The sequence below is a fragment of the Kogia breviceps genome, chromosome 19 (genome assembly GCF_026419965.1).
Source record: "Kogia breviceps isolate mKogBre1 chromosome 19, mKogBre1 haplotype 1, whole genome shotgun sequence".
NCBI classification, from domain to species: Eukaryota; Metazoa; Chordata; class Mammalia; order Artiodactyla; family Physeteridae; genus Kogia; species Kogia breviceps.
The window spans coordinates 36,073,869-36,101,845 of NC_081328.1; the positions used below are offsets into that span (position 1 = coordinate 36,073,869).

At 51.5% G+C, this 27,977-nt stretch overlaps 1 protein-coding gene across 2 annotated transcripts; it reads left to right on the forward strand.

Moving 5' to 3' along the window:
* The first annotated feature begins 419 nt into the window (after positions 1-419).
* Positions 420-10,397, forward strand: COPZ2 (COPI coat complex subunit zeta 2). Of its 2 annotated transcripts, none has more exons than XM_059047124.2 (9): positions 420-491; positions 1,519-1,593; positions 3,291-3,372; positions 4,050-4,141; positions 4,576-4,631; positions 5,314-5,391; positions 7,422-7,473; positions 8,099-8,137; positions 10,054-10,395. In XM_059047124.2, the coding sequence occupies exons 1-9, from the start codon at positions 420-422 to the stop codon at positions 10,099-10,101; spliced, it is 594 nt and encodes a 197-aa protein (XP_058903107.1). In that variant the 3' UTR covers positions 10,102-10,395. The 2 variants fall into 2 exon arrangements, with proteins under 2 accessions (XP_058903107.1, XP_058903104.1); XM_059047121.2 differs by lacking the exon at positions 420-491 and adding an exon at positions 680-794 and having other exon boundaries at positions 10,054-10,397.
* The last annotated feature ends 17,580 nt before the right edge of the window (positions 10,398-27,977 follow it).

Sequence of the window (27,977 nt, forward strand, 5' to 3'; positions counted from 1 at the left end):
ATCAAAGTATGGCAAAGCCTGATGCCATTCACTGGTGGAGCCTTTGTGCTGCTAGGTATCTGTCTTGTTTCACATTGTGTCGTGTCTGTGTCTTGGGAGACTTCTGCCAGCGCGTCCGGGCGCCATGGCTCCCTAACCCAAGTCGCGTGAGAGGAGTGGAAGAAACTCTTCTATGCCGAGGGGTCTCTCTAAGAGCTGCCCTCATCTGCTCCCACTGCTAGAACCTGTCTCTGCGACCCAAAGGATGACCTGATGTATTTGTCCCAACGGTACCTACCAGGAGTCAAGAGACAAGCTGGACTTTGCCTGTGTTTTCTGCTGTCCTGTTTCCCCGCAGGAGGACGTCGGTGCAAAGCAAACCCACAAGTCAGAGAGAAGGCAGGAGGTGAAAGAGGGGCCGGTCCTGGGACAAACGGAGGATGCGGGGAGCTCTGGGCTTTGAGGAGCCGAGGAGGGCGAGGGGAAGGAGAGGTGGGGGAAGGAGCGCTGGGGTGTGGGCGCCAGGCGGAGAGGGCGGGAACGGAGAGGCGAGGAGGGAAGGGCAGCGGGGAAAGGAAGGACACGCGCAGACCGGCAGAGAGGGGCGGACGCGAGGCCGGCGGCTGCCGGGGAGGGGCAGGCGGCGGCCCCGGGGGGCGCGGGGCGGGGTGGGGCGGTGCTGTCAGCGCGAGGCGGCGAGCGGAATGCAGCGGCCGGAGGCCTGGCCACGTCCGCACCCGGGGGAGGGGGCCGCGGCCGCCCCGGCCGGGGGCCCGGCGCCGCCCGCCCGAGGCCGGGAGCCCGCGGGGCTGCGGGTACGGAGCGGGCGGCGTCGGGGGCCGAGCGGGCAGCGCCAGCTCACAAGTCGCCCGCTGGGCGCTGGGGAACTTGGTGCCGCCCGGACCGGCCGGGGAGGGGCGGCGCCCGCGCAGGCAGAAAAGTTCCTCCGCGCGGACTCGGGAGGAGGCCGGTCTGGCGTCCGCTTGGGCGAAGTTCTGGAGTAGTCGGCGCGGGCGGGGGGACGGCTCGGCGGGACTGGATTGCGATTCTCCCGGAGGGTTAGGGAGCTGCGGGGCCGCCCCGGGCCTCGGGCTGACGTGCGTGCTTCTGGAGTCCGACGGGCCGGGGGCTGGGGGCGCGCGGAGAGCGCGGGTCCAGCCTCGGCTGCTTGGCCGCTGGAGGAGAAGGCTCGGCGCCGCTGTCCCCCCGGCCCAGGTTCTGTGATACACTCCGACTCGGGCTCTGGAGCAGTCAGTGCATGACAGAACTTGGGCCCGGACGGACCTTCCGCACCCTGTGGGCACAGCGCCCACCCGGGGCCTGCAGTGGACCATCTGCTTGGGAGGGGAGCGGGCACCCGAGTGGCCCATGTGGCATAGGGTTGGGCCGGAACCAGCTGTGGACCTTTGGGGTTGAGGTCGCTGGAGCCTGAGGATTGACTCTTGGGACCAGGAGGTCCCGTAGAGCCAATGACAGGGGGTCTGCCCTGAGTTAGGGGCCAACGGAGCTCTCCCCCCACCCCACCCCACCCCGTGTCAGTTGCAGGAACCTTCCCTCTACACCATCAAGGCTGTCTTCATCCTAGATAATGACGGACACCGCCTGCTGGCCAAGGTAACCTCCCACCCTCACCGGAGGGCCCCTGAAGACACTGTGCCACAGGCCCAAGAACAGAAGTCCCCACCCAGCTGCCGCTCCCGGCAGGAGGGACCCCACTGTGGGCTCTGCGACTCAGAGCAGCTCAGCTGAGACCCCTCCAAAGGCCTTTCTGTCCATCCTCCTGCCTTGTCAGACTGCTGGCCCCTGAAAGGGGGTGGGGCTGTCTCCTCTGTTTCTAAAATGTTCCCTAAAATGTCTTCTCACTATCTTTTCCACTGGCCTGGGACCCCGGAGTCCTAGTCCCCAAATTCTGAACAAGTAACCTCCACTTTTCTTCTACAGCTTGGTAAACACTAAGGATTTAGAACCAGACAAGATTTTAGAGACTGTATAATCCAACTCTTTCATTTCACAAATGAGGAAAATGCAGTCTAGAGAAGCTAAAAGAGTTGCCTGTGGTCACAGGTAGTAATATCAGAACACAGATCCAAACTCAGGTATTTTGACCTGAAGCTCAGGAGGGTGGTTTGCACTGCACCAACTATTCAACTATCTGGTATCTATGCTAGTGAACATGGCTAGGATAAACCAAACTAGAATAATCCAAAAATAAATGTCTACCATCAACACAGTTAACTATAGTAGGGCTATGGCACCTAAACTAGCTACAGAATGCATTATAGATTTTTCGTTTGTATGGGTCGAAACTTTTTGACTTCATGACTTTGAAATGAGCTTGTTCACCACAGCAGTGGCCAGCAGGGAGGCTGCTAATTTGCCTGCAGATGGGGTACTAAGTGGCAAAATCCACATTCAGAAAATTGAAAGCTGAGCTGACCATCTCTTGCCGCAGCTGGTCAGAGGTGGCTCGGTAACCAAAAGTTCCAGGGCCTTCTCCCAGCAGATCACGTCCATGTTTAGATGCAGGAACTGAGTCAGAGAGAGAGTCTCATCAAACCCAAACAAAACAGCATTGACTTAATTAGGCAGTGTGTGCCAGGAACTTTCCCTTAGATATTTCATCTTCACCATAACCCTGTCTGAAGTCAGACCATCGTTGGCGTTCAATCCCAACTCTGTCCCTTACAACTGTGAGATGTCAGGGAAGTTACCTGACTTCACGCCTCAGTTTCCACATCCATATAATGTGGATAATAAAGTAGCTGTTGTGATATTATTGTGTTAAAGGGCCCCTGGCTCTGCCTTCTTTCCTGTAGACTCAGGTTAGTGTAGAAACAGTGTGGCCTAGTGACCACCACAGTCTTTAGCACGCTGCACATCTGCGGAATGTACAAAGGCCTTCAAGAAATCAGTACAGGGGCTTCCCTGGTGGCGCAGTGGTTGAGAGTCCGCCTGCCGATGCAGGGGACACAGGTTCGTGTCCTGGTGCGGGAGGATCCCACATGCTGCGGAGTGGCTGGGCCCGTGAGCCACGGCCACTGAAAAAAAAAAAAAAAAAGAAAGAAAAAAAGAAATCAGGACAGGACTCCACAAGAAGGCCTCAAAATTCTTCTACTTTTTATGACTTTCTTTGCTCAGAATTTGTGTTTATGGGGAAACAGTGAGCAGACGGACCTAGAGGGCAGTCAAGGGAAGATGGGGCACGGCAGCAGGGTCCTGCTCGGCCAGCACCCACCATTCCCTGCCACCCATCCAGGGAGGAAGCTCTGTGGAACAGCTGCTGTCACCTTTTCTCCTTCCCTTTCACCTAGTATTATGATGACACATTCCCCTCCATGAAGGAGCAGATGGCCTTCGAGAAAAATGTCTTCAACAAGACCAGCCGGACTGACAGTAAGTGTCCGCCTTTTGCTCGTGCAGAACTTTCAGATGCACACCGTCATCTTCATCTGGACACATCTGTCCCTGTCGGCCTCATACACCCACAGGCCATTCCCTTTTCTGCAAAGGTGCTTTTTCCTCTCCTGCCCAGCTGTTCTCTTCTCTCTTCTTCCGGTGAGCCTTCACTCCCCTCCCTTTCAACCCCCCCTCTTCCTGCTTCTGGCATGCCTGGACTTCTCTCAGTGGAAGGGACCCGCACTAGCCTGGGGCTGGTCTTAGGCATTGCATATGGTGGGCGAAAGGTCAGCCTTGAACCAGGTTTGTTGACTTCTTAGAATGAGGCAGTCAGGTGCTAGGAATGGAGTAGAGGGTGGGGGGAGGGACACAGAGTAGCCTAATTGTAGTGTCCCTAGTGTGTGTCTTTCCAAGGGTGCTAGTCTTTGCAAGTGTTCTTTGTTTCTTTGGCCTCACAGCTTGTGGGATCTTAATTCCCTGACCAGGGATTGAACCCGGGCCCTTGGCAGTGAAAGTGCGGAGTCCTAACCACTGGACCGCCAGGGAATTTCCTTTGCAAAGGTTCTCTGGAAGGGGAAGAAGGAAATAGGGCAAGAGGCATAGAGCTGGAGATGGGGAGGAGGGGCCAGGCAGAGGTGACCAGAACTGAGACACCCCACCCCCCACTCTTCTAGGTGAGATTGCATTTTTCGGGGGCATGACCATCGTCTACAAGAGCAGCATTGACCTCTTCCTGTATGTGGTGGGCTCATCCTACGAGAACGAGGTGAATTCAGGAGGTTGGAGTGACAAGGAGGCTTGGATTCTGGGGTAGAAGCTGGGAGCCTCACCATTGGTACCCCTCCTTCTAGACTCTGGGGAACTGGGAACAGCCAGAATGGTTTGTTCTGGAACAGTGCATATCCATGATGTTCCTTAGATTCCTTGGGTACCAGAAATGGAGTCCTCTGCAGAGACCCTCTGTGTCTTAAACATCACTGGAGAAGGATGTGCTGAGTGACCCACAGCAGGCACTCCAGTGCTTCCAACCCAAACACGGGGAGGGGAGGGGCCCTCTCAGGTCAAACTGCAGTCAGGCTCCAGCCATGTCCTCTCTGAAGAGGGACAGCTGCCCACGCAGTCAGGCTCTGAGGCTTCCTTTTGGCCTTCTCAACATCAAGTTCTCTCGTTTTCCTCCTCCCATTATCTGCCCACCCCCAGCTGATGCTCATGTCTGTTCTTACCTGCCTGTTTGAGTCCCTGAACCATGTGTTAAGGTGAGTGAGGTTCTCTATTCACCAAGGCTCCCATCCCCCAGACCTTGGTACATCACAGAGGCGGGACCCTTGCTCCCTGCTTTTCTCCTGAAGTCCCCACAAGACTAAGGCTGGAGCCAGAGCACCCTTCTGCAAGGACCCTGCCCTTTACCTGATCAAGCAATGGTATGGCCAGAAAATGAGGTCTAGAGAAACTAAGTGATTTGCCTGAGGTTACAAGCTATTTATATCAGAGATTCAAACTCAGGTCTTTTGACTTGAAGCTCAGGGTGATTTTCCCTCCACCCCCATTCAGTGATCTGGTATCTACCCCAGTGAACGTGGCCTGGGTAAACCAAACGCAGATAGCCCCCAAATAAATGTTCACAGTCGATACAGTTAACTACAGTAAGGCTGTAGCACCTGAAGTGCTATGAAATGCATAAGGGTGGGCACAGGGTCCCTGCTCAAAGTGTGAGGCAGTGGGCAAGAGGAGCTCAAGGAAGCAGACCCGTGCTCTGGGCAGGGATCCCTTGCCCAGGTGCTGCCCTCACTGCCCTTGACATCCTCCTTCCCTGTGCTTGTGCGGGGGATGGGTGGTGGGAAATAAGGCAATCTTTGGAGAGAGCGGGTCCGCCTCACCTAGGCAGGGACCCGGCTTCTCCTGGCCATGGGGAGGTTCCAGAGCTGTGTCTGCCTTCAGGAAGAACGTGGAGAAGCGCTGGTTGCTGGAGAACATGGACGGAGCCTTTCTGGTGCTGGATGAGATTGTGGATGGCGGGTGAGGAGGAGGGGAGGGAAGAGGGGCTGATCAGGGACACTCACAGCGGGAGGTGCCCTTGAAGTCATCAGCTCTAGGTTGCACCCAGCACACTGTTGGCTCTCTGGCCAACTTCTCCCTCCCTTCCCCCAGCATATTCCCGGTGTCCCTTCCCCCCGACCCCACTCATGAGGATGGAGGTTGACTTCAGTGTTAGCCAAAGAGAAGCACCCAAGAAAGTAATCTGATGTCCAACTATGGCTGACTGTTGACTAGGCAGGGTTTGGGGCGATGGTTTGATTTCCAGCACCCAGGAGAAGCAGGCAGCACAGATACTTGCCCCTTCCTGGGAAGACTTCCTTCAGGCCAAGCCCTGCTGCTGCCACACCTCCTGCTCTTAGAGGTTCATTCCAACACCAACTAGAGGCGTGACCTGGGCCAGTTACTTACTTTCCTTACTTTCTCCATCTTTCAAATGGAGACAGTAAGGGAACTGCCTCAAAGGGTGTGGGATTAAATAAGGTAATGCAAGTGAAGCACATGGTTTTCCTTCAATAAATGTTTCCTACTATTGGCATAAGATTATAGTCTTAGGAGGGTGGGAACTCTTATGAGAAGAGTTGGTTAGTGAATTTCCATGGGGGTGGCGCAATATTCAGGGAAAAAAAGAAGTTCTGCCTCTGGGGCAAAGGGTAATGGAAACGGATCACCTGAAAGACATCCACAGGCCTCTGTCATTCCATCCATTTAATAGATGAGGAAACAGAGGCTCAGAGATTCAAGTCCCCAAGGTCACACGGCTAGGGAGTGGCAGGGCCAAGATCTAAAACATGTGCATGTTTCCAGAGATTGTGCTCTTTCCACAGCACTGTACCACACTGCTGGGGGACAGGGGCTCTGGGAGGTGGGGTATGGTGGGGTTCCTCCCTCCTTCCCTCTACGGCTATTGACTCCCTGCTGGTGCTGCTGCAAGGCCTTGTGCTAATTGCTAGGACCCAAGAGTGAGGGGAATAAAACCAGGTTTTGTGGAATATACAATTTGTATATACAACTTGGTAGACTGTCTTTAAGGAAAGCAAAGCGCACACACACACACACACACACACACACACACACACACACAATTACAAATACAAATGAGGTGCAAGGCCTTGGAAGGACGTTCACAAGGGAGGGTGTAAGCTTTATCAGCTTCCAGTCTGTGCCTCTAGAAGGCCCAGTTTCTGCCCCCTGAGGGGCTCACAGTTTCCCTCCAGTGAAAATCAGGGAAGTGTCAGTGGAGGCAACACCTGAACTGGAGCCTTGGCCTAGGATGCTCTGTCTAAAGGACCCCTGGTGAGGGATCTGGGGCTGCAAGTGCCCCTGTGATGGGCCTGGGAGAGGCTCTCAAGAAATGTTTGTTCACTTCCTTCTGCCCTGGAGGAGCCTCACTGGGTAAGGAGGGCAGTCACGCAGTCCCCATGGGCCCTAACCTACCCACAGTGACTGGCTCTCACCCCTGCACACACCCACACATGGCTTCAGAACACCCCAGGGCATCATGAAAGAGTGTCAACTAGCCGAGGAAAGCCTCCATAACTGGGTCTGTCAAAAGGGAAGGTAGATTCTGATTTTTGGAGTTCCATTTCTTTCATGTATGAAAGGGTCATGCATGACCCTGTGGCATAAAATAATAGTGAAACAAGATAGGGACCCGGGGGGGGGGGGGCTCTCTTCCTTCCCTGCATCTGAATCCATCCCTAGACCCAGAGGTGAAGTGAACTCTCTAGAGGTCTCAGTTTTTGAGTCCCTGCTTTTGACAACCTGATTGTTCTAGACGGGACTGCCCTCACCTGATCTCTAAGTGTTTGCCCAGTGATGATGAAGTGTGGGAGAATCAGAGCTGGGGGTGCTCCGTGGTGAGGGAGGGCTCTGGCTTGAGGAGTATCAGCAGGAAGGTACCTTGGAGGGGGAACGTAGGATACGGCGGGGAAGGGAAGGGCTTAGCAGGGAGCGGAGGCAGGGGGAAGCATGTGGCTGATTTTCCTCCCGGTTTCTCTCTCATCTTGTAGCGTGATTCTGGAGAGTGACCCCCAGCAAGTGATCCAGAAAGTGAATTTTAGGGTGAGAGTCATCCTGCATCCCCCCTCCCTCCCATCTCCTCCAGGCTGCCCTTCCCATCCTCTCCACCTCCTGTCCTCCCTGTGTCTGAGCTGCCAGAACCCCGATGGTGGGAACCCAAGCTCCTCTAGCAGAAGCAACCACTGGGTTGATGCATTTGTTGGGGGAGCAGCAGTTTGGAGGAGTGTCAATTAGTAACAGAGATCTGTGTCCTCTCCCCCTGTAGAATCACAAACACCTCACCATCCTCCCTAGTGGGAAGTACAGACTGGGGAAATAAATAAATCCTCACAGAGACACCTGGTGGCTGCCTTGGCCTTGAGGTTGGCCTTGGGGGTGTATAGATAGAACCTCCCTGCCCAGTTTGGCTTCTCATGTCTGGATGAAACCTTTCCTCTCATCTTTATTCCCCCTCACTCTCTCACCCACCTTGTGCCATAGATGGGCCCTGGGCTCCCAAACAAAAAGCTCTAGGACTTCCACTAAGTGGTGATACATGTACAGCTCTGGATCCCCTGATCACTGCATCTGTTCACTGCCACTACCCCCAAGCCCCTTTCCCTCGCCTCTCTTTCTTCACCCAACACCCTCGCCCTGGCCTGACCACTCTGACTCTGCTTCCCTGCAGGCGGATGACAGCGGCTTAACTGAGCACAGTGTGGCCCAGGTAGGCCCCCTCCATCTGCCTTGGCCAGGAAAGGGTTAGTGGGAGGAGAGCAGAGCATCCCAGGGGGACCCACTGGGGCTATCAAGGCTGAGAAGTCAGGGGTGCAGGAGGGAAGGGATGACAGTGTCAGGCCATCTCTTGGAGACAGTCATTGGAGGCTTCCAGGGTCCCCTAGGTGATGTGGAGCTGGGTATTAATAAATGATGGACACCCTCCTAGCAGTTCACCTTATCTCCTTCCTGGCTTGGTATAGTTGGATCAAAACTCAGGATGACCTGCCCACCCTGGAGATGGCTGGGTCACTTGTTCCCCAAAGTAATCTGGGGGCTTAGGCCTCTGATGCTTCCCCCAACCTAGAAAGGATACCAAATAGAGTTTTCCTCCAAACCCTTACTCCTGCTGTTTAGGGTCCACGCTGAGATTGTTAAGGGACCCTTAAATCCATGGTGGGATCTAATTCTTACCACTTGCCACCATGTCCCCAAGTGACCTGACTATGGAAAAGTCTACCCCTGTCCTATCTGGAAGTGCATGTGGGGCAGGGGTGAAGTTTCTGGATCTGTGGCTTGACTGGTTTCCCAGCTGTGCAAACTTCCTGCTTGTCAAGCTTGACCTCCATTCTGTCTGCCCGCAGGTCTGTCTGCCCAGACTAATCCTGCTTTTATGGAGCTTCCTGCCCTGGCACTAACTACCTCCTGCTGTAGTGGCCCAAGCTCAGATGGGCCTGTACCATCCCATGCGGGGCCCCAGGTGTGGTGCCCACACTGCCTCTCCCTCTTCCCAGTTCCCAGTGCCTCCTCCTACCCTGCTGAGATGAATGCAGCCGCATGGCAATTTTCAGGGCTAAAGAGGTTAAGGAGCAACGAGCAGAGCAGATAAGAACAGGAGTGCTGGTGTGAGTCATCCCAGGATGTATGTTGTCCCTTATCGCCTACAAGCTGGGTGGCCTAGGGCAAGTTACTCAACTTCTCTGGGCCTCACATAATCACAGGACACTCCTCATAGAGTTATTATGAGAATTAGATGAGCTAATGCATGGAGAGCTCTTGGCATGGATCCTGTTTTCCAAAGGGGGAAAGAATGAAGGCACAGCACTTTTAATGGAATTCTTGAGTAAAAAAACCGAGGAAGTTGCAGGTAGTGAATGGGAGATGAAACAAGGAGAAACATTTTTGCCAAGAGAAGCAGGAGAACTCCAGGGCCAGGCTGCCCTGAGAGAGGAAGGGGAGTGGGCAGGAGGAAGGGACATACGGTGTGGGATTGACCTTCTTCGAAAGGGAATGAGGCTTGATGGCTGGAGGGACAACCTGAGGGACATACCTGGGGTCCCCACCACGTTGGCATGGATCTGTGTAAACATGGGGCTGAGGCTGTTTGCTCATCAGGATGTTAGAGTAAACACATCTGAGTGCTGGTGACCCTCAGCAGAGTCTGCCCAGGAGCCCTTTGCCAGCTGTGCCACATCAGCAGCGGGTTGGGGTGGGGTGTTGAGGACCTACTGCCAGCCAAAGCCAGAGCTAGGGGTTTGCTGAGGTGTCTGAGCACAGGAAGTGTCAGGCCTGGGCCCCTCTCTGCCTGGACGTGGCACTGTGGGCGGGAGCTTGAATGGCATGGTGTGGGGAGTCAGGGCTGCTGCCACACCCAGGGCTGCAGATGCAAGGGCGGAGAGCTGGGCAGGCTCTCTGGCCTGGGCTGGTTGTTGGCTGCAGCCAGTTACAGCTGCTCTTTCCATCTTGACTGTCCGGCTCCACTTAAGGCAGGCAGAGATGAGCTGCTGCCACCTAGTGGCCAGGGATTATAGGGACACGTAGAGAGGGGCTATAGACCCCCCCCTCCCCCAACTCATTGCAGTGTTAATGTACTTGTCATTCCTCCACAGTAATTCTCTCAACCTTGCACACCCCCGCCCCACCCAGGTTCTTCAGTCTGCCAAGGAACAAATTAAATGGTCCTTACTGAAATGAAGGCTGTGCATTCAAGGCTCCCTGCCCCCAGACCATTCCCCCAATCCTGGCAAAAGCACAAAGACCCCAGGGGACACCAGAGACCCCTCTATATCCCCAGGCCTTCCCAGAACTGACTCCTGAGGTCTCCGGCCAGGGACTCTGAGATGCAGAGGTTTGGCTTCAACACTGAGTAACCCCTTCTCACTGTCCTGGCCTGCTCTTTGGGCCTTGAGAACCAGCTGAGCTGCCTTAACTCAGACCTTAGGCATCCCTGGCCCCAGAGCCCAAATAAACCTGCTTTTGTCTCCTGCCAATGGTCGCTTTCTCTCTTGACCTGGGAAGTGTGTGGGGGTGTGTGTGTGTCTTCTGATAAGGGTTTCTGCACTCTGGGGCTCATCTCCTGGATGCCCAGTTCCAGGGTGTATCCTTGTGGTTGTGTGACTGGGGAGAGGGGTGGGTCAAGTGAGAGGAGGCAATTTAACACAGTGAGGGGGTGCGACACTGATATTGGGGCCCTATATGTGGTGTAGAGGGCTGGGTATGATTTGTGTGACAGGGTAAAAGAGTCATAATGGGAGGAATGGTGCGTTTGCAGGGGAAAGGAGAGCAAAAGATGGTACACACATGGTGGCCCCGCTGGAATTCTTCGACTCGCTTTTTCCATTCTCAGCCTCCAGCAGGGAAGGGCGTAAGGTTTCCTCCGGACAAACTGAGGAACAGCACGCCTGTTTTTCTTGGCTTGCCTGGGAAGTTGCCGCGGAATTCCTCTGCTGGCATATACCCTGGGCACTAGAGCCCTGCAAGCTTGCCATGGCTAGGCCCAGATGCTAGGGGTGAGGAAGCACCGGCCAGCTCCCGCCTTGTATTTGTGTCCAGAGCACTCAGTGCGCTCGAGGGTGTGAAGAATTGCAGGTCCAAAGGGGGAGACGGGCGGAGGGGCATTCTATAGACAAATGGGAAGAATGGAGTGACTTTCGGGGGACACGACTCCCCTTTTCTCTCCCCGTTCTAGAACCGCCCCTTTCTCCCTTTCTTTCTCTGACATATACACTTTCTGCGTCACGTACGTAAGTCCCCTAGAGTGTCTAACGTTTCCGCCTGGGACAGCTCGTTTCCCTCCAATCCCTAGGTAGCTGCAAAGCAAGTCTACTCCCCGCCCTGGCTCCGCCCCTCGGCGCCCCCCGCCGCGGGGAGCCCATTCCCAGGACCTTATCCACGATCCTATAGCGCCACCTGGAGGGATAAGTGGGAAACGCGCTCCCTACGGGTCCCGCTCCCCCTACTAACTCCGCCCCCAGGGAGGGGACCGACCCCGGCTCCCGCGAGTTAATAGCTGTCCTCCAAACTCGGAGGCAGGGCGTTGCTCTAGCAACCAGCGGGCTGGACACGCCCTGCGAGCTGTGACGCTGCTGAAAGAAAGTGGCGAACCCTGGGTGTTAGTAGAGGCAGTCCCTGCGAGTTATCACGTCCTACATTATAAAATTCTCCAGAACTGGATATTTATAATGGGCATGACTACTTTTGCAATTAGAGAAAATGATAAATATACAGTTATGTAAACAGACTATAAACACTCTGTACACAACCATTCCACCAAATAATGCAACTCCGAAAGGGAAAAAAAGTATGCAATTAAATGCTGTCGAGTTCGGGGGCCACTGTGGCGACGGGAAATGAGAAATTTTCCAGAAATACTTTGGCGAATGTTCAGCCTTATCCGGTGCCCGGCTCCATCCACCGCCTCTAAACGACCGCAAGAACCGGAGGGGCAAATTCGCTTCCTAGCAACCCGGTCGCGCCCTCCCGGGTCCTGCAAGTCCAGTAGTGCAGGGACTGGAATGGGAAGGCCCGGCCGTCACACAAACTGGCTCACCGAATGCTGTGGACTATTGCGGTGCTTCCCCATTTTACTGAGAGGCACACTGAGGCTCTGAAAGGTAATGTATTTACAACAGTTTCCGCAGAGCCGGACTCAGGAGCGGGCACTGCTGGAGCGAGGTGGCTTTCCCGCGCTCCCTACCCAAGGGCCGTCCGAACCCCTCGCCCACACAGGGACAGTACGGGGTTAAGAGGAATGAGCCGAGGGGGCATGGCAATTCGGGGAGGCCACCAGAGAGGTGTCCTCGCTCTTTGTGGCCAAAGGACTCTGGGGAGGGGGGCTGCAGCCAAGCAGCCGACCCACGCCCGCTTAGGGGAGAGGGCTGCGCGGAACCGCGGGGGTCCCCGGGCAGCGCCGGCAGGGTGGGGGCACGGCCTCTTCCTACGGACGCCAAGTTTGCAGGCCCGGCTCTCCCGGGCTGAGGCGGAGGGCCAGCCCCCTCTCGGCGCCTGCAGCCCCGTGGAACCTCCAGGACGCCTCGAGCTCTACCCGCTGGCCCCGACGCTCCCCCCTCCCGCCGATCCCCCTACCCCCTGGGGCGCGCAGCACGCGGGGCAGGGGCGCCGTCTGCCCAGGCCCAGGTTTTGGGGAGGGCAGCCGGCCGTTCCTGGCGGGAGCGGCCCCGGGGCCTGTCTTCCCGTCTGCTCTCAACCCTTGGGCTCCTCCCCGCCTTTCTGCCCTCGTGGGCGACCCGGCGGGTCTCGAGTATCTGTGGGGAAGGGGCCTCAGGGCGCCCCCTTTCCTCCTGCCGAACTGGGACCGGGGCACGTCAGAAACCGAGACCTCAGGGGCCCGGGCCCAGCCAGAGGGCACACGCACACTGAAGCACTGGCCCAGGGCTCGGGTGCAGGGGGGACGATAGACACACCTAGACCGGGCTAGGGACACAGAGGTAGTACCACCAGGCCCTCGGACCCCCTTTATACCGTTCTGAGCCGGTGGCCCCCACTCTGGCTCCTCTTGCCCCCTGCTTTCCGGCCATTGGCTGGCAGGAAGGCAGAGCTGGTCGGATTGGTCTGCATCCAGACAGTGATGGATGGCCCCCCGCTGACTGGACAGCTGCCGAGACGGTGTCCGCTTCGCGGCTCAGTTTGGCTAAGGTGGGACCAAACAGCCCTGGGGAGTGGGTAGGTGGATGAGCTGGAGACTGGCCTAAGGCTCAAACTTTCCGTGCTCACAATCTCCCTTTAAACTCTACAGAGAAAAAAAAAATCTTCCCCCTGATTCCCCATAGATACCCTTTAACTCCGGAACCTGATGTAGGCAAAATTGAATAATTTACCCAAAGCTGTTTGGACACAACCCTATGGACCTCCCTTTCCCTCCAAACTGGGTCTCATTCATTTAACAATATTCGTGCATTCCGTTTGTTCGTTCACTCGTTCATTCATTCACTCAAATATTTGAGTGTTTGCCAGGAGCCTGGCACTAGGGAAAGAAAGGGAGACTGATTAGCAAGTGATTGGGCCCAGAGGTGGCAGTGGGGTGGGGGTGGAGGGTTGAAAAGAGAGAAGGGATGAGAGATATTTCAAGGTAGAAATACCTTTTAAAATCCAACGGTGTCCTTTATCTGAGTGGTGTTAAAAATTCACAGTTAGTGCTGTGTTCTTTCCTGTAGGTAAGTCATTCTTAACGAAAAAAGTAAATTAATCAAATGGCTGCCAAGTTTTACTCTATCGTCAGCATTTGTGTGGTCCTCATCTGTCTCCTAATCTCTTCTTGATCTCTTATCAACTAAAACTGGAAAATACCTTAGACGAGGATCCACAGAAATCAGAGTGATTGTGAAACACGTGTGGACTTTATATTGTATATACAGACGAGTACCATCCCTCAAAACAGACTCTTTGGTAAGAAAAGCAGTATTGATAAAGATAATAATAGTAGAAGCAAAATAAAATTTCTTTTGGAATAGATAATTTCAATAGACATTTATTAACTGGCTGTTCTGAGCCAAAGACCTTTAAAATATATATATTAATTAATTAATTTGGTTGTGCCGGGTCTTAGTTGCGACTCGCAGGCTCCTTAGTTGCGGCATGCATGTGACATCTAATTCCCTGACCAGGGATGGAACCCGGGCCTCCTGCATTGGGAGTGTGAGTCTTATCCACTGCACCACCAGGGAAGTCCCCCCACCAGACACCTTAATGGGGGTTGGTGGGAGCTTCTAAGATGAACTGGAAGACACAGTTCCTGACCTAAGGAGATCACAACTTGACTGGGAACAAAGTTGTGTCAGAAATTAAAAACGTTGACAAAGGAAATGGTGTTACATAGTATTTCACAGAAAGAAGTTGGGGGGAAAGACACCACAAAGGGAGAAAGCGTGTAAGCAAAGCAAAGAGGCAGAGAATCTCTAAGGAATTGCAGGTAGGTACATGTAGCTGGAATGGAGGATGTGTATCTCTGTGGGGAGGTCTGGGTATGCTGAAGCTTGAAGCTTCTCCCTAAACAGGTTGTGACCGGATCAAGGCCAGTGTTGAATGGCATGCTAAAAGATCACTGCCAGTTACTGAGTTGACTAGTCTGTGCTCCTTAGAAATACTATTGTCTTCAAAAAACCTAACCACCTAGATGCTGTCAGACCTATTTTTACAACTGAGAGCCCAGGAATTTGAATAATCTGCTTTAGGGCACAGGTGAGATTTAATCCCAGGCTGATCTGGCTCCAGTGCCCACTGCTCTTTGCCCCAGCCACGGAGCTTGATTTGTATTCTGAAGGTGATAGGGAGCCGTTAAAGATTTTCTAGCAGTTAAGTGATATCAACTCTGTGTCTTGAGCAAGGAACTCTGCCGGCAACGTGGAATGTCTACTGAAGAGGGAAATAACAATCTAGGGTCAGTGCAAGACCTACAGAAGGCAGTCATTTTCTTTTTTTAATTTTTATTTTATTGGCCGTGCCACATGTGGGATCTTAGTTCCCGACCTGGGATCGAACCTGCGCCCCCTGCATTGGAAGCCCGGAGTCTTAACAACTGGACCACCAGGGAAGTCCCAAGGCAGTCATTTTCATTATAGTCACTTCCCACTCTTTATCTAAACAGTGCCATCCAGCTTGATTGTGCATCTTGTCACCAAACAGCTGGCAAAAATCAAGTCTACTCAGAGTTTGAAGAGTTAGTGCTTTTGAATTAATTCAGATAATTGCAGGGAATCATTCCACAACAGGACTTCCAAAAGGACCACTTTGTTAGGGACAATGATTTGACATTTATGTTCTGAAAAGTATGTTAAAAAGTGATAAACCAGTGGTTTCCAGTATGGAGAGGGAAAAGGAGAGGGGTAAATTAGGAGTAGGTGATTAAGAGATACAAACTACTATGTATAAAATAAATAAGCCACAAGGATATACTGTATAGCACAAGGAATGTAGCCAATATTTTATAATAACTGTAAATGGAGTATAATCTTTAAAAATTGTGAATCACTATGTTGTACACCTGAAAATTCTATAATATTGTACATCAACTATACCTCAATAAAAAAAATTGTAAGTAATAAATCCACTTTATAGCTTATATATTTGGTGCCCTCTTATCACCCTCACCTACACCCACTCTAAAAATACACACACACACACACACACACACACACACACACACACACAGAAATAAATGAAAGAAAAAGAAATAGCAAGAGAGATCTGATTCCTTTTGAGCATACGCACAGTTTGTCTTTATCCAGACACCTGATTTTTTTAATAGAAGCTTTATTGAGATATAATCGACACACTGTGGAATTTACCCTTAAAAATTTTTTTTAAAAGATCTTTATAGGAGTATAATTGCCTCACAATACTGTGTTACTTTCTGTTGTACACCAAAGTGAATCAGCCATATGCATACGTATGTCCCCATATCCCCTCCCTCTTGAGCTGCCCCCTCCCACCCTCCCTATCCCATCTCTCTAGGTCATCACAAAGCACCGAACTGATCTCCCTGTGCTATGCTGCTGCTTACCACTAGCTATTTTACATTCGGTAGCGTAGATATGTTGATGCTACTCCCACTCCCACCCCGTGTCCTCAAGTCCATTCTCTATGTCTATGTCTTTATTCCTGCCCTGCAACTAGGTTCATCAGTAACTTTTTTTTTTAGATTCCATATATATGTGTTAGCATACAGTATTTATTTTTCTCTTTCTGACTTACTCCACTCTGTATGACAAACTCTAGGTCCATCCAGCTCACTATAAATAACTCAATTTCGTTTCTTTCTATGGCTGACTAATATTCCATTGTATATATGTGCCACATCTTCTTTATCCATTCATCTGTCGATGGACATTTAGATTAGTTCCATATCCTGGCTATTGTAAATAGTGCTGCAATGAACATTGTGGTATATGTCTCTTTTTGAATTATGGTTTTCTCAGGGTATATGCCCAGGAGTGGGATTGCTGAGTCATATGGTAGTTCTATTTTTAGTTTTTTAAGGAACCTCCATACTGTTCTCCATAGTGGTTGTATCACTTTACATTCCCACCAACAGTGCAGGAGGGTTTCCTTTTCACCACACCGTTTCCAGCATTTATTTCTAGATTTTTTGGTAATGGCCATTCTGACCAGCGTGAGGGAGACACATGATTTTTAAAGCATTGAAAACATGTATCAGGACTTCCCTGGTGCCACAGTGGTTAAGAATCCGCCTGCCAATGCAGGGGACACGGGTTCAGTCCCTGGTCCTGGAAGATCCCACGAGCCGTGGAGCAACTAAGCCCCTGCGCCACAACTACTGAGCCTGCGCTCTAGATCCCGTGAGTCACAACTACTGAAGCCCACGTGCCTAGAGTCCATGCTCTGCAGCAAGAGAAGCCACCACAATGAGAAGCCCGCGCACTGCAAAGAAGAGTAGCCCCCGCTCGCCGCTAGAGAAAGCCCGCGCGCAGCAACGAAGACGCAGCGCAGGCCCAAAAAAGTGTGAACTGTGAACTTATTACATGTATGTGAACTGTCTCCCCCCCAAAAAAAAAGATTAAAAAAATATGTACCTTATTCTCGTGGCTGCAATGAGCCCTCATCCAGGAAAGCTTGAGGGTAGAAGAAAACTCTGAAAGTCCCTTCCTCCAGGCAACAGCTTCTTAGTGATTGACAGGGATTCATGGGGTGGGTATGTTGGGGACATATGGGAACATGTGTGGAGACATGGGTTCTCTGATGGAATGATTGGAAGAGACTGGCCTCAGCTGCTTCTGGGGCTCGATGGTTTAGGGATCATCCTTACCCCTCTGGAGGGTCGAGCCCTGTGTTCTGAAGGTTAAGGGGCTTCTGGAACAGTCTCTCCTAAGAAATGGTTGGGAAAGTCCAGAATTCAGAACTTGGTTATGGGGAAGCAGATGAGATTTTTAAAAACTTTGGAAACCAAAAAATATCTCAGGGTTCTCTGAAAGCCTGCAAGTAGAATCGACTCTCACAGGTCTGCCCAGAAGATGGCGCCATAAGACCAGTCCCACTTCCTTCCTTTCTGGCGGGGCGGGGCTCAGGATGTGGCCCTGGAAAGGCCTGCAGGAACGAGATCTAGCTGAGCATCAGTCCTCCGCTAGACCTCAGAGCAGAACCTGGTGCACGCCGGTGGGGTGGGGGGACCTTGGCTGGGAAGAGGGGCTGAGAGACCCTAGGAACTAGGGGCAGTTGTGCTGAGAAAACAGGACCCTTGTTGAATACAGTGTCAAGAAAACCAGACATGCATTCCAACACTTCAGATTTGACATCGTTTCCCAGGTAGCTGGAGGTTGCGGAAGGGGGGTGAGGGACTTGAGCACTGAAGAAAGTTTATGCTTTGAGATAGGAAAAGGAAGTTGGGTGGTTCCGGGAGAACAAGCAAAAGAGCCTCAGCTGAGGAAAGTGAAGCTCAAAGGATGACTTACCCAATGTCACACAGCTAACAAGTGACAGAGCTGGGACAGCAGTGAGGGTTTCCTGAAACCCTGCTTACCTCTCTGTGCCCCTGGGCTCTCTTGATTCAAAACCCCAATTCACATTTTCTTTGCATGTTCTCAATCAGATTTATTGAGGTATAATTTACATACATTAAAATTCACACATTTTAAGTCTACATTTCAGTGAGTATTGACACCTGTCTGTAGGTAGTTTGTACAGTTTCTACCTCCATAGTGTTTTTTGTTTGTTTGTTTTGGCCACACCGCTCAGCTTGTGGGATCTTAGTTCCCTGACCAGGGATTGAACCCGGGGCCCTCGGCAGTGAGAGCGCTGAGTCCTAACCACTGGACTACCGGGGAATTCCCTCCACTAGTGTTTTTTTAAATAATGAAATAAATGACTGTCATCAACTGTGTTTAACTTCGAACAAAGGAAGGAGAATTTATATACAAAATGCAGAATAGCTCCTTGTACAGGTTTCTTTAAATAGGATTTATGTAAATAACTCACACTTGTCAAGTTCTGTGAAAGAATTCTGTTTCCTCCACATAAGTAATTGTATTTGCACTCCCAACTGCTGTGAGGGAAGCAGGTGTGTCATCCCCACTTGACAGGTGGGGAAACTGAAGCTGCTTTCTGGTCTTGGAAGCAGAAGCAGTGAGGTCTGAAACCCCGTGGGCTTCACTTTGAAGAAAGCTCTCTCTTCTGTTAGAGCACTGCACTGGACCCAGTGGGTCTGCCTTCCTGTTTGTTCCCTGGTGAACCCAGAATGTTTGCTGGAGCTGGCAAGATGGAGCATCATGACTGACAAAATGGATCAGATCAGGCTTATGGGTATGTGGGTGGGGGCGTGAGTGAAGGAAGGAGATGGAGAATCACACACACTTCCCCAGGTTCCAGTAGAAGCTTTGGGGGCACTATTGCCCCCAAAGTGAATCAGAGAAGGTAAGGGTCCTGGAAAGCCTTGCAGAAGAACACTGTGCCCCCCACCTCCCAAGGAGGATTAGGATGTAGGGCATCTGTTTGTATGCAACAAGGATGAAACAAGTGTTTATGAAGGCTGCAGAAGCATGCCAGGATGCTAGTCCAGGCACAGAATGAATTTCTAGGACCCGAGATTAATACCACTCCATCCTGAAAAGCTGAAAGAAACAAAAAGGGTAGGTCTCTCGCTTTGTACCCCTTTTACCCTGGGGCGTGCATTTGGAGTCTTCCTTAAGTTCTAGCTGAATAAATTGAGAGGCGCTAAGGTGTAGCTCCTGGGAAAGAGACAAAGAGGGGCTAGGAAAGCAAGGAGGAAGTAGCAGGGGAAAGACAGGAGGCTGGGGCTGAGAGAGCCCAGGGCTTGGGAAGGGTCTTGTGTACCCTGCCGCACGCGTGCACAAGCACGCCTCCAAGAAGGGGCCCTCCAGAGGATGCTTAGCTTAAAGCTCAGACCCTGGACAGCAGCCAGGAGGGGGGAATTGGGGTATCCCAGGGCAGATCAGCTCAAGGGAGCTATTTGTAGAGTCAGAGGCTCAGAGTCTGCTGCGTTCTAGCTGCTTAGAGCTCTGGGTGGCAAGAGAAATAAGGAGCTTCCCTGATGACAATCTTTCTCCTCCTCCTCTTTCTGACTCTCTTCTTCCTTCCACTCTCCTTAAACCTACTGAATCCCTTAGGCAGCTGGGATCAACATAAGCTAGAGACTGATTCGTGTACAAGGGAAATTGGGGAGCCTGGAAACAGCAGAACCTGGGAGAGGAATCCGTGTACAGGGCAAATGAGGGGAGCCTGAAAACAGTTGAATCTAGGGAAATGGAACTGCCTAGTGAGAGAGCAAGAGGGTTCTGGAAACTGCCAAGCCCAGGGAGGCCAATTTGTGTACCGGGGAAACATGGGGGGACCTGGAAACAGCAGGATCTGGGGAGACAGTTCGTGTACAGGGTGGCAGAGAGAGAGAGAAGCCTGAAAACAGTTGAATCTGGGGAGGTAGATTCGTGTGCATGGGGAGCAAGGGAAGACTGGAAACCGCAAAATCTGGGGAGATGGGGCAGTGCACAGTGGAAGCCAGGGCAGCCTGAAAACAGGGGCTCTCAGGGGATAGATCTGTGCAGGATTACAGTTGGGGGATGGGGGAGCCTGGGAAATCTGATGAGGCAGATGGGGGCAGGGACACAGGCAAACACAGGAGTGGTCAGAAAGGTGGTTGTGTGGAATTGGGGGTGCAATGGAACCCCCTTCCAAGTAGGTTTGAGTTAGACTCCTTTGCAGCCCCTTCTTCTAGACAGGGCAGGGTAACAGAGTAGATCTCCAATGGGGACCCAAGATTCCACATGGCAAGAAGAGAAGGGTCTTTTTAATTTTTTTAAAAAATTTTACTTATTTTATATTTGGCTGTGTTGGGTCTTCGTTGCTGCGTGCAGGCTTTCTCTAGTTGCGGCAAGTGGGGGCTACTCTTCGTTGTGGTGCACGGGCTTCTCATTGCGGTGGCTTCTCTTGTTGCAGAGCACGGGCTCTAGGCCCTCAGGCTTCAACAGTTGTGGCTCGCGGGCCCTAGAGCGCAGGCTCAGTAGTTGTGGCGCGCTGGCTTAGTTAGTTGCTCCGCAGCATGTGGGATCTTCCTGGACCAGGGCTCGAACCTGTGTCCCCTGCATTGGCAGGCGGATTCCTAACCACTGCACCACCAGGGAAGCCCAAGAAGAGAAGGGTCTTTGTGGGCAGTTGCTGTCCTGGTCCTAAAATGAGCAAAGCCTGGAATTCCCTAGGGGAGCTGAGGGATGGAGAGAGTGGGGATGAGGAGGTTGAAGGAGCTGCCTTGTCCCCCATCTTCCCCACCCCTCTTTGAGAGGGACAGGCCTCTTTTTCCCTGTCCACCAACCAGCCTGACCTCTCCCCCCAGAGGTTCACTTCTGAATGACAGACGGACAATGACAAAGCTGCAGACAATCGACTGAGGGAGGCCCCACAAAAGCTCCCTCCCCACCCACCCCCACAGAGGGGCCCTGGGCTAGTGGGCCAAAGGGTACTGTCACATCAGTGGAGCGCCTTCAGGTGACAGGCCTTCAGGAGACAGGGTGATGTGGGGCTGAGAGAGGCCTGAGATTCTTGGGATTCTGCCTGTGCCTCTTGGAAACCAGTTTCCCAGCCTACTGCCTCTGAGAGAAGAAAGGGAAGGGCACCAGTGGGCTCATAGCAGAAATCGAAGCGGCTTCCACTCTGCTGACTGTGGGATCTTGGGCCAGTTATGGTCTCTGGGTCTCAGTTTTCTCATCTGTAAAATGAAGGATTGATCTAGAGCTCTCTCTAACAGGAGGATCCTAGGTGACTCAGGAGAGACAGCCCAGAGTAGCATTTCTTCTCATTCACTGATATTGCTCAGGGCTTCACAGGCAAACACACTGGGGGGAGGCTGGCATTTTGGATGTTGTGGGAGTGTCTAAGCAAGCTTCCCCTGGCTGGGATGAGGACTTCAACACTTCTTGTAACTCTGAGGGGTCCCCTCCCTTAAAGCAAAATTATTTTTTCCTCCAACCACCCTGGATTTCCCGGCTTGTGATTTAGCCTGGAATGTGGAATCTGCACCCTGTCCCACATGCCTTTGCTGTGCTTCCATGCTGGCCTCACCCCAGCCCCTGTGTCCTCTTTTGCCTGTGGCCTCTGTTATTACCCTGTTTGTCCTGAAGCCAGGGATGTTTGGGAAGGGGGCTATGTTTGGGATCTTGTCATGCAGCCTCAAAGTCTCAGGGAGCAGACCCTCCTCCCCCAACAGAGAGACCTCTAAGTATCCCAAGGCCCTGTGGCCTCACAACCACCCCTCGCTCACTGCCAAGCCTGGAGAAGGCACATGTGCACCACTTGCAAGGCTGCCTGCTGGCAGTGTAGCTGAGACCACCTATAGACCTCTGGATCACCAGGCCTGGAAGTGTGGGGAGCACACTGTGTATGTGATGGGGAGGGAATTGAAGTAACATGGGCCTAACTCAGACCAGGCCTGTCTCATTTGAGTAGCAGCCTCTCCATTCCTCCTCTTAGCCTGAGAAACCAGTAGGCTTAACACAGGGACACATGCTCTGATTTCTCCAGAAACCCTCCTCACCTCCAGTCTGTGCAGAAGAAATGATTCCTAGCGCTTGCAGAATCAGAATGGAAGAGTCCTGCCCAGGTGGAGGGGGCCTAGGGTTGCTTGCTTCACCTCTCTCTCGGGGGTCTTCAGTGACCTGCCTCAACATAACCAAGAAGGGGGAGGAGGAGGAGTCTCTGGGGAATAGTACTGGGAGCTGGACCCTGGGAGTCCAGTGCCCCCAAAGATGGCCTCAGGTGAACAGAACCTCTTCCCAAGGGCAGCCAGTCGTTCCCAAACACGGGAGCGCACCCGCCTCTCTCCCACTCTGCTCTCCTCCGCACTATTAGGGATGCACCCGCAGTTTTTAATGAGCCTCGAGGATGTGGGAGTTGGAGGGGTAGTGGGCTGGGCAGAGGAGGGTGGGCTCCGCCAGGAGGCAGGGAGGAGGGGGAGGGGATCTGATTAGAATCCGGGCCGTATGGCGAACTCTGCGGAGATGGAGGTAATCACTGAACGGGCGAGACAGCGTGCTCCGCGACAGCAGGCGGCCCGGCCGTCGCCATGGCAACCGCGGCCTCCGGGGCGCGCGGCTCGGCGCTGCTCGGCGTCCGCGGCGGAACATCTGCTTTGCACTGGGCTGCTGGGAGCCCGGGGGCGCGGGCGCGGCTGCTCCCCCCACCCTGCAAAAAAGAAACAAATTAGGCCAACTGTCCAATGAGGGGCCGCAAATGTATTTATTAATGCGAGGGAAAGGTTGTTCCGGAGCGCAGTTTGATTAATGTTTGAGTCTTCAGCTTGTCAGTCTGGTTTTGTCTCCCGCAAAAGGGGAAAGGGAGGGGTGGGGGTGGGGGGTTGGAAGGGGAATGGGAGGAGAGAGACAACAAAGCGGGAGGGGATGTTAATAGCCAAATAGGCTCTTTTTCATGTTTCCCTCAGCCTGCCACCCTTGATGGATGGCTCAGACAGAGACCGGAGCGCATCAGGGAGACGCGAGCCCCTCTGGAGAGCTGGGGGAATGGAGGAGAGGGGGGGGCTGCTGGAGCCTGGCTGGGGTCTGTGAGGAGGGGACTCCCGGAGGGCTGCAAGGAAAGGAATGGCCCCAGGAAACGAGCAACTCCTGGAGAAACCGGGGGAAATTTTCACAAACTGTTTACAAGTCTCCCCTGTTTGCAACCTCGGGCCCACGAGACAGCACCGGAGAGTGGAGGGTATATGTCCCCGCTGGATTACAGGGAGGGCGGAGGAGATTTCACTCGTGGGTTAGGGCTGGGAGAAGGGAATATGGCTCCAAATCCTTCTTTCTTTCCTCCACTGTTCTCTTGGCTCTCACCTCCTCTGCCATATTTGTCATCTTCCCTTTTTGCCCAATCTTCCCTCCCTTTCTCTTTGTCTCTTCCCCTATTGTTTCTTTCCTCCATCTTCCCCTCCTCTCTTGGTGACATCAGCTGGCTGTGACAGGGTTTGCCTTGCTGAGATGTCTTCTGTGAACACAGTCTGAACACATAGAATGCATCCTATTTTGTGTCTTCTTTTCTGGAGAAGGTACCGAGTGCCCCATTGGAACCCCAAACTTGACCTGAATTATGAGAAAACACACCCCTACTCCTTCTCCATCCTCCCCACCAAACCCTCCACAGCCCCAGCCCACTAGGAATGACGGGTGGAAGCTGAAAATTACAGATTTCTGGTCAGGCCTGGGAGTGAGAAACACAGGACCGGGTCTGTAAATGTAGATCGTTCTGAGGTATGAGGCTTCCTCTTTACTATCCTTTGCCAAAAAACAAAATAAAAAGAAGAAAGTAGACCTTTAAAGCCCAGGCCAAATTAAAATATGACTTTGTAAATCATTTTATCTTTTTTCACAAAAAAGGATTGATTTATACACCCAAAGAGCTTTGCAAGAGTGAAGTTATTAAACATTAAAAAGCTGTTGGGCTTCCCTGGTGGCGCAGTGGTTGAGAGTCCGCCTGCCGATGCAGGGGACGCGGTTTCGTGCCCGAGTCCGGGAGGATCCCACGTGCCGCGGAGCCGCTGGGCCCGTGAGCCATGGCCCCTGGGCTTGCGCATCCGGAGCCTGTGCTCCGCAACGGGAGAGGCCACAACAGTGAGAGGCCCGTGTACGGCAAATAAATAAATAAAAAGCTGTTTGAGCAGATCAGAGCCCCACTTTCTTTGGAAAATTTTTATTTATGATCATCGGTGTCACAATCATTATTATCTAAAGTCTTGGGGTGGGAGGATTACCTTTTTCATGGCCCATAGCCTGGTGGTTAAGAGCCAGGGCTCTGGAATTAGACCATCTGGGTTGAATCCTGGTTTTTCTGCTCACTATCTGGATGGCCATGGGCAAATTACTTAGCTTCTCAGAGCCGCAGTTTCCTCATCAGTAAAATGGGGATTATAACTGTCCATAGATCACTGGGTTGTGGAAGGGATAAATTAGATAATCTACATAAAGCGTATAGCAGTGTTTGATGGTTATTTTGTGCTCAGTACATGTTGGCTGTTATATTATTATTTGGTTATAGACCTTTTTCAAACCAATTTCATGATCACTAACCTGAACATGCATTGTGTTCCAATTATATAAATGGCATTCATTAAATATAAGATGAGAAGAGAGCTAAACATGATGTCTGCTCTTGAAGGGCTTACAGTCTTTCTTAGGAGAAAGAATAGATAACATTAAAATTACAAATCATCTGAGGAGTCATGTGCCAAGTGCCAAAAAAGTAGTATAGATGCCAAATGTTTTCAACACTCAGCTCTGAGAGAAGGGTTGCAGGGTGTGGAGCTTGGGCGCCCCCATGGAGCCATGGAGCCTAGGTCTCTAAGGAAGTGACAGATAGAGTGGAGTGGTATGGAGAGGGGAATGGCAAGAGCAAAGGCCGAGAAGAAGGCTTGCTCATGGATGAGTGGTTTTGGCTGGATCTAAAATGGAAACTTGAGGAAAGTATGAAACACAAACACATAGGGAGATGTATATATATATACATATATATATATTTTTTAAGGGAAGATTAATCTAGTGATAGTACATAGAATATATCAATAGGAGAGAGACTGGAGACCAGGGAGCCAGTAAAGTGGGACCTGGACCAGAATGGAGAGGAAAGAGTAAAAAATGTGAGAAATGTGAAAGTTTGATGACCAGATGTTAGGAAGACAGACAGGGAGAAGGAGAACCATTAGGCACTAAGCTCTAAGGCTTTGAACCTGGGTGCATGGGAGGAAATCTACAGAAACATTGTTTGGTCATCCTTAACTTGAGTTCTGCTTGGAGCCCCATATACCTTAGTTTAGTAGGTCACTGTACAGCCTGCTGCCACAGGCTTGTTAAGGTGCTTTCATATTTATTGGGTGTCCATTATGGATTGAGCAGGTTGGAAGTCAATGTTATCCATCCTCCATCAGTGTGACACATGTTTTGAGCTGTTGGGAATTGATTACCCTGTACATCTTCCTGGCCCACCTACCTCCTTCATGCCTGAACTCAGAGGTTAAGGGTTCTTCCTATGTGGCAAGTATAAATAGCCCTTTTTTTTTTTTTTTTTTTTTTTTTGCGGTACGCGGGCCTCTCACTGTTGTGGCCTCTCCCATTGCGGAGCACAGGCTCCAGATGCGCAGGCTCAGTGGCCATGGCTCACGGGCCCAGCCGCTCCGCAGCATGTGGGATCTTCCCGGACCGGGGCATGAACCCATGTCCCCTGCATTGGCAGGCGGATTCTCAGCCACTGCGCCACCAGGGAAGCCCCTAAATAGCCCTTTTGGGGAGCAAAACCTGGGGCTCAGCTCGAGCAACCCAGTACTTTTAACAAATGGGCCCCAGAGAATGTGTCTAGAACATAGGCGCTATTCTCCAGGAGCTGAAACTCTAAGATGGTGTGCAGTTTGACTATCAAGTCATGCGGCAAATTTATAAGCAAATGCTCTAGGAGTCATTCCTCTCTTTGAGGAAATTTCCTCCAAAGTCATCTCACCAGGTGGCTGCACTTGTTACAAATGCTTCGATTGCTTGAAACATTTGCCAAGGTTTCATGGGAATTAGCTTCAGAGTCTGTAGCACATTTGTTTTGCTCTCCTCAGGGGTACCAGATTTTCATCCTTGGAAGGTGGGATGTTTTGACTGTTTTTCTTAGGTTGGCATTTTTCCAAAAAGTTTCCAAACTGCTTTTAGCAAAGTGTTGAAATAAAACCACAGCCTCCTATAAAGAGCTTGACTACTGAATGATCCCAGACGGGCTCCTGGACTGGGGGTGAAGGGAGGTGGGGATGGAAATAGCTGTAAAGGACATTGCTGAGAAAGTTGATGACATTTGAATGTGGACTGTGAATTACATAATAGTCTTGTGTAATGTTAAATTTCTGAATTTTGGTAACTATACTGAGGTTGTTTGTATAAGAGAATGCCTTTGTTCTTAGGAAATACATACTCACATATTTAGAGAAAAAGGGACACAGGTCTCCAACTTACTCTCCAAAAGCTCAGGAAAAATATGCATATGTAAACATGTGAATAGAGAGGAATAAAACAAATGGAGGTAAATGTAAACAGTGGGTGAATCTGGGTAAAGAGCAAATGGGAGTTCATTGTACTATTTTTAATATTCTCTACTTGAATTTTATCAAAATTAACAGTTATCAGAAAAACAGCTATGGGGCTTCCCTGGTGGCGCAGTGGTTGAGAATCCGCCTGCCGATGCAGGGGACACGGGTTCGTGCCCCGGTCTGGGAAGATCCCACATGCCGCAGAGTGGCTGGGCCCGTGAGCCATGGCCGCTAAGCCTGCGCGTCCGGAGCCTGTGCTCCGCAACGGGAGAGGCCACAACAGTGAGAGGCCCGCGTACCGCAAACAAAACAAAACAAAACAAAACAAAAACCAGCTATATCCTCCATTTGAAGGAGAGACTCATTTAGACGTTGATTCTTTCAAAATAGTCCTCTCAGGAGGCACAGTATTCATGAGTGCTTTATAGGGGATTGGATGAAGATGCAGAAGACGAGCACATCAGATCTGAGGCTGATAAAGAGCTGGTGAATATCTTGGGTGACAGGTTCAGGATCTAAGACATCAGTAGGATGGGAACACTGGCCCGAATCGAACACAGTGAAACACAACAACGCTCTATCAGTGTTAGTTAAATTGAATTAAGTGAGGTAAAATTTTAAAGGGTTAAATTATAAGTTTTATATTTATTACTAAAAGTATTAACTCAATAGACATGAGGATGACATGGCCGAAGGGTGGCATATACCAAAACAGTTTAAATCAGTTTAGTTGACTGCAACCTCAGTATGCTGATACGATATAGAGGCTACTATGATCTGCAGTGGCCATAGAAAATTATACAGTCTGAGCTGCATTAATAAAAATACAGGATCCAGAACAAGGGAGGTAATAGTCTTTCTCTGTCTTGTGCCCATTGGACTTTATCTAGAGCCTCAGTTTAGGCCTGTGGCAGTGTTTATAAAGAAAGACATTGCTAACGAAAAAGGGGCACAGAGAAAGAGAACAGTGAGATTTTGAAATGAGAGCAGTTGAGGAAGAGCTGGAGGAACTAGGGATGTTTAAATTCTCAAGGGTTCCTATTGATTGCCTTCTAGACATTGGATTGGCAGTTGAACTGAGGAGGAAAAGTTTACACATTCTCCATTGCTTCACAAGGTAAAAATAGGACAGAATGATGGGAATTACAGGGAAACTTAATACGAGAAAGAATTTTCTTTCTTTAAAAAAAAAAAAAAGGGCTTCCCTGGTGGCGCAGTGGTTGAGAGTCCGCCTGCCGATGCAGGGGACACGGGTTCGTGCCCTGGTCCGGGAAGATCCCACATGCCGCGGAGCGGCTGGGCCCGTGAGCCATGGCTGCTGAGCCTGCGCTCCGCAACGGGAGAGGCCACAGCAGTGAGAGGCCCGCCTAGCACAAAAAAAAAAAAAAAAAAAAATTTTTTTTTTTTTTTTTTGTGCTAGGCGGGCCTCTCACTGCTGTGGCCTCTCCCGTTGCGGAGCACAGGCTCTGGATGTGCAGGCTCAGCGGCCATGGCTCACGGGCCCAGCCACTCCGCGGCATGTGGGATCTTCCCGGACCGGGGC